Here is an 11,491-nt window from a genome sequence, read left to right as displayed (position 1 = left end):
TAATAGAACCTTTTTAAAAACCAAATTTCACCTTTAAACCATGGACAAGCTATCAGTATGAACGTTCAGCGGTTAACAAGCCAACATCGCTTGCTTTCAATTATGCGCCACGTCATAAAACTCGGCTGGATTTCTTCTCAAGTTTCATCGATGAATCACGCTGAGAATTAATTGATACATTTAATTAATCAAAATCGTATAGCGTAGAGAAGAAAAAAACAACCGAAAACCCAAACAAATGTTAAGTGGCCAGTCTCCGATCAGCGAGCGATACAAAATCGTTAAACATTTTTCTCCGACGCAAATGAGCGCAATTTCGGATCGATCGGACGGATTTTATTTCACTATCGGAAATTGTAAACAACGCCCATCTCGCCAGCCGACAACGACACACCGACGACGGTGAAGGAGGTCCAGAGTGGCCCCATCGTCATGCGTGTGTGTGTGTGTGTGTCGTTCGATGGCCGGATGGTATGGATGGGTGTTATTTTTTGCAGAAATTCGATCAACTTTTACAACACGTGAGAAAGAGAAACCGAACGGAGCGAACGGCCGAACGAACGAGGGAAATGGTAGGTCTAACATAAATATTTACATACTAATTAGCCATTAGTTGCACGCGACGACGCAAGTCACCGTCCGACTTCGTCGTTGGGCCGGGAACAGGCGGGCACGGAAGATGCTGGGAAGTGTGTGTGTGTGTGTGTAGGTCGGCGCTTCCGTATGAGCCGAGGGTAACAGGTGGCATTTCTCCGTCCGCCTGGCCGGGAGTTGGATTTATTTTAGTTTTCCTTTTCCTAGCACTCATCGGCGGACCATTGCTCGAGAATGATTGACAACAAACACACTAATTTGAGCTGTGTATCGATACGGTTGGCCTAAATAAAAGATTGTGGCCATGAAAACAATTTGACTTTGAAATGAAATAAAATACTCATTGGTCATTTTTGTACCAAAGTTCAAACTATGCCTTCCATGTCCAGGTTTTCAACGACAGCTCCGAACTCCTTCGTCATCGGGCTATTCGGGCAAAAGCAACGCATTATTAGGTCATTAACGGATTTCCCAGAACGTGCTCTCCGTGGACCAATTAACGGATATTTATTGTTTCCACGAGGGCTGGCAATCGATAAATCTGCTCAGGGGCCCGCTGTTGGTTAAATGTTGTTGGGGAATTATCGGTTCCATGATTTACGTCCAGGTTCGCTGTAACAAACACAATACACGGTCTTTAATTGATTCCTACCCGCGCTCTTATCGGAACGGATATCGGCGTGGTTGTGCTTTCTGTGGTCTCATTAGGTGAGTTGGTTTAAAGTCAGTGCCCTTTTGTACCCCCCATGAAGAAAATTCTCAAGCGATTCACAACAACTACCGAATATATACATTTACAAAACCATGCAATCAAAACATAAAAAGCGATATATACAACATCATTATACAGTTGAAGCGTTTTACAAAGCGACTGTCGTTAGTATCATACATATCGCACTGCAAAAGTTTTCTTTTTGTTTCCGCAATGCGCAGTGTATTGGATAAGTGTTTCAATTTGGTATGTCGTATTTTAGCAACAGAATAGTGTAATAAATATGTATTTTATGGAGTGAAGCAGCGGAAGATATCGGAATGAAGAAAATGAGTGATCGTGCTATTTGGTCGTGGACAGGGTAGGAATAAGCTGTTCAATAGTTCTATTCTATTTCCCTTTCTGTTGGGGAAGTTAAGTTTTCCACTCTATTTAAACGATGACTAAGTTAAAACGCTGACGTGTTTGTCACTTTTAGTCGTAGGTACAAAGGTACCTGGAAGTTGGGTGTAAATCTGTTCGGAAAATCGGGAAAAACAACTTGTTTCAACGGTATGTTAGTATTCAGCAAGATTGACCTCAGCCGTAAATTATATCTACACGAAAAGGTAAGACCGACACGTGCGAACCCCTTTTCAATGAACCGATTTTGGTATCGGGAAAAACGAACCGTCGATTTCGGTGTCTGTTTTGTGGTTTAGGTTTTTGTGAGTGTACAGGCGAAATAGAGGCAGATACAGAGCTAAATAATGTGTTTGCTTCAGATGGAATATTGTTTCATTAAAATCTTCACTAGCTTTCGTTTACACATCTGAGGTAACGAATGTATGGCTAGTTCTCTTCTCCGGGCTTCGCTGAGTTTTCCCTAACTACATGTTTGTGTCACTGATTTGTTTCAATCCAAGACGTGTCGAGAGGATAGTGAGGTTCGTTTGAGGAGGACGGTGTTTCAGAGGAATTGAAAGTAGTGGGACAGGTAAAGGGAGGAAAATATGTGTGTTCTGTATGGAAAAGTGAAATGGCTTCTTTCTTTTGTTGTTTGTTTTTTTCTTTCGATTCCAATCTTCAAAACTTTGAACGCGCATTCCAATGATGGCAGCACTCACGTCTAGCCAAAATGCTGTTCGATGCCGTTCGACACTGGCATTTGGTACGGTGTAGAGCAAAAAGAAAACTTTCCAATGATGCACGAATTAATTTCTAAACAGCAAAATACAAATATAGGCATACACACATACATAACAAGACACACACGCGTAACATAGGATGGTGGTCACTAGGAAACAGGCAGGAAAGAGAACGAGGGCGTGAAAGTATAGAGAAAATAGCAAAAAACAACACGTGTTCACTACGCTAACCAATCCGATACGACTTACATATCAGAAAAATAGAGGAAGAACAAATCACTGGAGGGATGCAATTTCGAAGGATACCACAAACGGGAGCGCAAATAAGTACGAACACAAATTTACAACCAACCAAATGAACCGGTATAGAATTCCGAAAAAAGTGGATGAAACAGTAGAAACAAGAGTATGATAACGAACGAGAGAGAGAAAGAGGAAGTAAAGCTACGTTTGAATCGCACCGGTTTTTTTTAAAACCAAACGAAATGGAAGCTAGTTTTTTATCTCCGGCTTGAGATTATACTGGTTGCATCGGTTGTGAATCGAAAGGTAGTATTTTTCGCAGTATTTTTTTCTCTTTTGTTTTTATTAGGGCCCTGATCCCAACTCAAATGTTCCCTGCCGGGTGGCTGATAAAAATCCAATTATGAAAATTTGCTTACGCGATACAACCGCTTCATAGCAGCACACAGTTGCTCGTAAAACAAGTAGGAGGAAAAACTCCGGTACATTGAATTTTCGCGAAGCGATGCAGGATTGAACAGTAGAAATCCGGAAGACTAGCGGCATGGGACGCCTTAAGATGGCATAAAGAGCGAGAAAAGAATTTTAAAACGGGCCATTTCGATCAACAACATTGAGTATATAGAATAGACACACAAAAAAGGAACTAACAAAATTACGAAGCCTAAATGAGGTTATGAAAGTGATTGTAAGATATTTTCTATGCGAGGATGGACCTAAGGGACCATTTAAAATGAAAAAAAAAAAACAAAAACCAAAAAGAAACGTAAAACGTTCCTATGGAGCAAACATCTGAGGAATTCTGGAGGAAAATCATCTCATTCTCGGTTCGGGGGACAGAGGAAAGAGAGAGAGAGAGAGAGCGAGAAACAGTTCCATGTGGAAGGGTTACAGGAGCAAGGGAATCATTTCCGGAAGGTAGGAATTATCTTTAGAATATAATACTTTTTTTTTCATTTTCGACTATTCCTATCTAACGTTTTCATCGAAACATGGGAAGAAAACTGACCAAAACTTGCACAGCACAGGGAAATCCGGTACGCTTCCTTGCGGAGAGTGTGTACACGGATCGCTTTTCACCACTCCTCTTCCTTCGTTGTCCATGCCGCTTTCCCGGGGGCCAACTCTTAGAATTGAGGTGGAGGAGGGGGTAAAAGTTGTGGGTTTGTTTTTCTTTCGGGAAAGCGTCACGGACAGAAAGGGGGAATAATACTTTTGGAACGGGGCGAAAGAGATCGTTCCACTTTTCCGGGACGCGTGCGGGCAGAAAAGCAGTCTCTTTATGTAACACCCGCGGGAATGGCTATGGGAGGGGAGCTCCACGGCCAGTATCGCCGGCGAGGGGCGACTGCTTTTCCCCGGATTTCGGACCCGAAGTTCGGGCTGTGCCTTTCTCTAGTACACAAAGTTTTCGTCGTCAACAGAGGATTCTACAGCACGCCTGCCGCCTGGTCGTATCGCGTTTGCCCATTCCGAACGGTGAAAGTTTCATTGAGTAGAAAATATTAGTAGGAGTAGTAGTAGTAGTGATAGTAGTACGGAACACATCCGTTTCCGTCCATCGTCCATCGCTACTCTCCAATGCCGCCATACGTGGCATGGGAGTCGTGATTTTTTTCCGTTGAATCGACGCGACGATGACGATGATGGTGATGATGACAACGAACTCGACGAAAACGACGACGACGGGTACGGCATCTCACATGATGCCCGGTGTTTGTGGCCCGATGGGGTGGTGAGTTTTTAGTACGGTTTTAGTACAGACGGAACCGAACGTGTGTGTGCTCTGGAAATCTTAGTTATTTAGTAGCTTCGATGGCAAAGAAGAAATCATGAATGATGGCCGCTTCAGTCGGGGCACGTGAATTTGGAGGAAATGGAAGATGATGCGGAAGGGCGAAAATTAAAAATAAAAAAACTAACATTTTTAGCGTACCATGGTTGATACGTTTATGCACGTAGCAAGAAAAAGATGATGAAGGAAAGTGTTGAATATTTAAATTTATCAAAAATGAAAACAACACTTAAATGGCAGCAGTACGACGACCATGAAGACGACGAAGATGACGACGATGATAACATATAACGGACGAAACACAACCACGCACACATTTACAGCGATTGATTGAGAGCGTAGTTGGAACTTTCCGAATATGCTTTTACAAAAACAGCGTGTTGGTATGAGCCGGAATATGATTTAAGTGAAACGAAACATAGAAAACAAATGACACTTCCGGTGAGCTCAACGAACGTTAGGTGAAGCAATGTAAAAAAACGAAAAGTAACATGAAGAATATTTTTCGTCTTCTTGTTTGTACGACCCATTGGTGGAAAAAACGGCGTGACAGAGATTGGTTACATCCATTTGTTGATCGTTCCAGCTCTTTTTGGTTTCAATCCCAAGAATTTTAATGTAAGTTTGTCAACGCTTCCACGGGGCAGAACATGATGAATATTGTTTGTTATTCCTTCCAATTAGGGGAAATATCAAAGTCACAACATCGAACAAAGGTTGCACAACATTTACCATTGAAAAGCCACAACTTCTGTTAGTCTCCCATCGAAAGTGTTAGTAAAAAGGGATAGAACAACGGTGTGGTCGAATCGAAAGTGTGGTGATGGGTGAAGCAACCGGACACTTTCCAAAAGGCTGAGTTTTAATTTACTTTCCATCGTAACACCCATCACACCCGTTCGACACGAGAGTAGTCCGGTAGTTTGAGGTTTTTGTGTTGCTTGTTTTCTGATGCTTGTGAGTCATGACAACAATGGAGGTGTTAGTTAGAAGTGTACGGTTTCTGCAGAATCCGTGAAACACGAGTAAACATCGGTGTGACGATCAAAACATCTATGTACATTTAACAAAAATACAGAAAGAACTTATACCGAAGAAACATAAACACAATACAATAGAAGAAAACGAAAAAAAAAACAACTAAATAACTAACAAAACAGATTCTATTCTCTGCTTATAATGAAGGCACACAAAAACGAATTTATCTTCACGTTTCGCACCACATGTAGCACGATGTTAAATTGAAGCAGGGAAAAGAATCCAAGGGAATAAGTGGGAGGGTATCGAAAAAAGGAAGCGTTTTCTTATCGTGGAAAACATATTTTTCATAACTTAATCGTTCGGTGTCAAGCTTACCAAACAATAGAAAAAACAAAACCAAACGGCAAACGAAAACCAGAAATGTTTGAATAATAAAAAAAAAACATACGGTGAAGACGTTCTTCAGTCAAAACAATACAGAATCATACGAATATCAATATCAAATCATAGTCATTATCGCCGTAGCACAGTCTTCGTTTTCAGTTTTTGTCAGTTTTTGTTTGTCTTTTGAACGGGTGTCTTTAGTCCAGATCGTAGCAGAGTAGGAGCTTTCGAAATAAAGGAAATTAATAAACGAACTGATGTGTAGAATCGAAGGAAAGTTAACTTAACCGGTTTTACTCGTCACTGAATTCTATTATTTCTGTTTTCCACTGTGTCTAGACAATTTTTGAAACTGATGCCTTCTCTAGACAAATGTCGCGATGGTTTGTCTATGATATTACATAAGATTGTAGAGTGAATTTGTAGAATTTGTGTAAACTTCATTTGCAATGGATACTAACATAGATGAATCATTTTAAGATCTCTGTTAACACTCTGCTAGGTCTCTTTTCTCTGTACTCGCTATTTTCTCTACAATGGTGAAACAACACACGACCCAGCGCAATTTTTCAAAAGCGCCTCGAACAAGGGACCTACTCCAACTAACCTATATTCCAACCGTTGGTGAATGTCTAACCCACCGGTACGTGACACGAAGCAGGGATGATAATTTATCGCTAATAATGGGCACCGAGTTTGCCAGCGTCGGTGGTTTTACTCTGGTATGCGCGTTGACGGCCCGACCTCGGTTTGGGCCGTGTGAGTGGAGTGATCGATGAAGAACCACTTGCGCCGGTGAACGTCATTAGTCTAGCGGCACGCAACACATTCGCACGTGCAACCGTGAACGTCGTCGGGTTTCCCCGGAACCGGAAAACGGGACGCACCGTGCAACAAATGTGCCCACCTCGGAATTAATAGCTGGCCTCCGCCAGGCAGGTGGGTGGCCGGTGGGAGGGGGGAAAGAAGGAAGGCAGATCGCTGTCATTAATTATTCAACACAGTTCCCGTCTCCAGACGGCTCGACTCGATCTTGGCGCTTCATGTCAACTGCCGATTCATTGACGATAGATTCATTAGTCATAATCGTCCTAATAGAACTCTCTACCGGGTTCCCATTAACTGTCACCCACCGAGCAGGCCTTGCGTTTCTTAGGCTCTGCATGAGAATCGGGTCATGCCTACGCGACGCTTTAGTTCATTCAACCGTGCCACAGTTTTCCCCGAACCGTCGAGAGCACATCGGTCATTACTGTCGCCCAATGACGACAACACGTTTGAGCAGGAACCAGCAGTGTCTCCTGGCACGGGGAGTCGATAGAGGGTGGCCATAGCGCTTCGTCCTGGCGCCATCTGGTGGGTGGAAGTTCTAAGCCCCGAGTCCAGGCCCAGAGTATCGTCGCCAGAGCTATTAATAATTCATTTATCTTCGTTAGTCGGTTCCGTGGCGCTGGCTGGGTCTACAGCAAGCATTCATACAAGCGTTCTCCGAACAAGGAAGGAGGCGAACAAAATTATGTCCACTCTTCGTCTTGTTTACCGAGTATTGAAAATGATTATCATCGCACTGCGACGGTTTTAAAAGGCGACCGGTTATTTCCTAAAGCAGACAGAAAAATGTCGGGAGCCAGCGTTGAACAAACGGAGGAGCTCAACCAAATGATGTACCCTCCGGGTCGATTGCACTTAACGCAGTAGGATCCAATTGTGGAAGGTGAATAAAACACATCTAATACACTCAAACCGGCACCGGACACGATCATCCCGGAGGAATTAGCATCACTCAATGATAATTAAACTGTTCGATGAGGGGACCACTCGACCTCCGAAACTTGTTCATTGTGCATTCCATTTCCATCCACCGACGCTCTATCAGGGAAATTAAAATCCTCCAAAGGGAATTCCAGCGATGCATTGCTGCAAGTCCCTGATTTTGCATACGGGAACGGAGCGCAAGAAGCTAAACGTAATTATGAGAAAGTTTCTTTTTCCGCATTTCCCTCGGTGCGCTGTAACGATGGCTCCGATTTGAACCGCCCAGGGACTCGTGGTGAGTGACGGGATATACTGGCACCACAGCAAGGGAATAGAAGGATTCAATCCACTTGCGAGCGCTTGCCAGCGTTCGTCGATGGTGCCACTACTTTGCGATGCACTCAGCGCCGCGCTGCTTAGCGAAGCCATACCCGGACAGAATACTTCGGTTACAGTTTACGGCAGCCCGGGCGCAATTCGCTAATGCCACTTTAGCGATTACTAATCCAGGAGCGCGTAATTCGATCAACCGAACAAAGTGGGTCGTTTCGCTCGAACGACCTAAGAAGCTTTCAACTGGCAGTGTTGGACGGGGGAGGTGGGGTTGGTGGGAAATAAAAGAAAGTGGAAAAGTTTACCGCGCTGAGCTATCGAGTGTTTATCCAATGAATCAAAATTGACAGCAAATTCCCTAGAAGCGTTTCGCCGACGGGTGACTACTTTTAAGTAATTGCAATCTTCTCTACCCGAAACTTGGATGGACAAATTTGAGAAGAAGTTTTGTCTCAGTAACTTTGAAAACTGTTTTCAAAAACTATTTATACAACCATGAGCTTATTTTATCATAATCAACTGAAAAGTATCACACATGTTCTACGAATCGTTAACGGTTCTTTTGATTATCAATCAATTGCAGGGCATAAAACAGAAGTCTATCGCTCCAGAGTGCATGAAACGGACCTGAAAAATTTAATTTCCATGCTACCGTCCAAAGGTCTGCGCTGCTTCGGAACACCGGACCGCATCATGCAGCCAGAATGATTGACCGTAGCTCGTTAGAAACAAATCAAAACCAGAGTACGCCAGTAGCATATGTTTTGCAAGTTATTGGGCACGCAGCAGATCTCCCGGTATCGGAGTCCTTACGCCCCGCGCTCTGTACTCAGCGCCCACTCCACCTTAAACCAGTGACTTAGCGCTCCGTCAGAGTAGGAGCAGCTTTTAAGATAATTGTTTTTGAATCGATGCCAAATTAAATAGACATCCCCCAGAGGCCACGGAAACGGCCGATGGAAAGCAGCTGCAGCTCTACTCCCCGAGGCCGGGTGCAAGGTATCCGTGCACGAATGTCAGGGCAATTTCCGCGAACCATTTATATTTCAAGGGACCTCAGCCGCAAGCAGAATTGAGGAGTAGTTGGGTAGCCTCGCACGGGAACGCGTGGTAAGTACTTGACTAAGTGCATCCTTACCCTTCCCGATTGCCAACGGGAAGACGGAAAGCCTTGTGACACAATGTGTTTGTTTCACCATTATACGCGACAGAGAGAGAGAGAAAGAGAGAGACAGAGAGTGGCAGTGTCTAACGCAGTGAGTGGTTATGTTTGGGTAAACATGTTCAAAAACATGACATCAGAAACACGAGGGGAACTTGTGGTGATGAGTCAGTGAAATAGTAGACGACGTGCCGGAAAAAGAAAGAGACCCAACGGACGGAGGAAAAATGTTGAACTAAAACGAAAAATGAATGAAACCGGTTTGTGCACTATGGACAGTGTGTCATGTCCCGGCCGCCATGAGGGTTGATATTCTTCCGACAAACTGATGAGTGCACGGATATGACCAAAAGGGTATGGTACTGGGAGCTGGGAAATGAGGCGATGGGGGGTGCGTTGTTTTTTCTCCACTTTGTTGTCGTTGCTTTCCGGGCAAGTTCGCCCATCGTACCGTCGCATACCGTAAAACCGTTTGACAGGTCCCCCTTCCGGCCCTCCAGGCCACCGTAGCTTATCGGGACCAGGACGGCGGTCACACTTACCCTCGCGGCAAAGCTGGTGTTTGGCTTCTCCAGCAGCTCCCAGAGGTACTTCTGGTACTGGGCACACTTGCCGTCGCCGAACTCCTCCTCCTCGCGCTGCCGCAAACTTTCCGCCTCCTTGCGCATCTCCTCGTGCACGTGCTCCTTGCGCTGGTGGTACTTGTGCTGGCAGCACGACTCCAGGTACAGCTCGTCCACGCCCCAGTACTCGAGGTCGTCGCTGAACGCCAGCACGCACATCTCGTCGACCAGATGCAGCTTGCCGGTGCGGTAGAAGTTCAGTATCGAGCTGAAGCTCTTCGGATGGCGGTCGAAGAAGTACTCGTTGTCGATGAGCGAGTAGTCGTCGCACAGCTCGGAGATGGCCTCGTGCGTGTTGCACTCGCGCAGCCGGCCGAGGCGCGTGTGCGGTAGGCGCTCGAGTGTCCGCCAGAGGACCTCGTGCTTGACGCCGCCGACGTTGATCAGCACCCGCCGGTTGAGCGCCTTCGAGCGCATGATCATGAACGGTTCCGGTGGTATCGATGACATCGATCTGAGGGAAGGTAGGTTCCAGAGTAGAACACGGTACAGTAATGAAGGGTAAACGGGAGGCAATCATTCCCCTCCCGGTGGGTTGGTGAATAGTGGACTTGTCCTGTGCTTTACTGAAAGTTAATTGCAGTTAGTGCTAGTGGAAACATATTCCAGAAGACGCTCCACCTCTCCTGTCTGAAGGTCCACAACCACGAAGTTTTGGGTTTCATTCCATCGTATACTCAAGTGATTTACCACGATGCCGAGACTATGTTTATATGTGCGCTATTCTACGTAAATGTATTCTACTCCAGGTGTCAAATATCTTTCACCAAATTCAGCTAAATTTTGTACATGCTCTAGACATAAGGTCCTACGGACTAAAAGTCACGTGGACTAAAGAAAGAGGGAAAGTATCGCCGATACTACACGGGATCCACTAGGAGGTGGCTACTATCTAGCAGAGTGTGACATCTGTTTGCGAAAGGACTCACCTGGAATGTGCCCTCTGCAGTGGTGCCTGGCCCATCTGTGCGTAGCTGGCGTTAGCCGCATTGGCGGCCGCCATGGCCGCTGCCTGGTGCGTGGGTGACTGTATGGGAAACGGGGCGTACCGGACCTCCTTCCCGCTGCCGGCTCCGCCCCCGCCCGAGGTGCTCCCGCCGGCGCCACCTCCACCGCCGCCGCCGGTCGAAGCCGCTCCTCCGCTTCCGCCGGGTCCCGATAGGGGTGGTGGCGGGTGATGCTGCTGCAGACCTGGTGGCTGACTTGCACCACCGGTAATCGAGAGCCCACTGAGCCCGGTCGTGCTGCCGCCGGCTCCACCGATGCCGCCGCCGATGCTGGCCGTGCCGGTGCCATCGTCGAAGCTCGCGCCAACGCCCTGTAACGCTGGACCGCTGCACATGGTTCCCGGGCCACCATTATTGAAGGGAGGTGGAGTCGTTTCCCCCAGTTCCCAGCGCACCGCTTCACGCTCTCGGTCGCGATCGCCCACCATAGGGCCACTGGATACGCACATACAGAGAACGCAAACGAAAGAAGGGGTAGGAAGGGTAGGAACGCAACGTTATAGTCACCAGCGACGACTTGTTAACAAAACTTAAATCAAACTAACAGAGACGGTAACCGTGGTAACGGTGGTAACGCTAACGGAAGAGTTTGACAGTTACTAGCCCTCTCAGGTAAGGCTTAGTCAGCGGCACTAAGGGTCTCTTCTTCTTGCTACACTGAATCTCGTCCATTTGTTCATAGCTGATCGGTTTCCGACCCTCTGTCTTCATGCTGGCCCTGACGTGGGCCACCCGTTAATGCGCGCACACATTGTTCTTAGTGCCGGACCTGCCG

The 11,491-nt window shown here is 46.2% G+C and overlaps 1 protein-coding gene across 1 annotated transcript in view; it reads right to left on the bottom strand.

Annotated features, from left to right (window-relative positions):
- The window catches only part of LOC131283091 (potassium voltage-gated channel protein Shab), a 39,396-nt gene extending 28,252 nt beyond the window's left edge, over positions 1-11,144 (bottom strand). The window contains 3 exon segments of the mRNA XM_058312659.1: positions 9,629-10,163; positions 10,639-10,846; positions 10,913-11,144. Coding sequence (XP_058168642.1) covers positions 9,629-10,163; positions 10,639-10,846; positions 10,913-11,144 — 975 coding nt within the window.
- Between the last annotated feature and the right edge of the window lie 347 nt (positions 11,145-11,491).

Source organism: Anopheles ziemanni, chromosome 2, assembly GCF_943734765.1.
Source record: "Anopheles ziemanni chromosome 2, idAnoZiCoDA_A2_x.2, whole genome shotgun sequence".
NCBI classification, from domain to species: domain Eukaryota; kingdom Metazoa; phylum Arthropoda; class Insecta; order Diptera; family Culicidae; genus Anopheles; species Anopheles ziemanni.
Note: the sequence above shows the minus strand (reverse complement) of the source record. Positions and strands in the feature narration are given on the sequence as shown.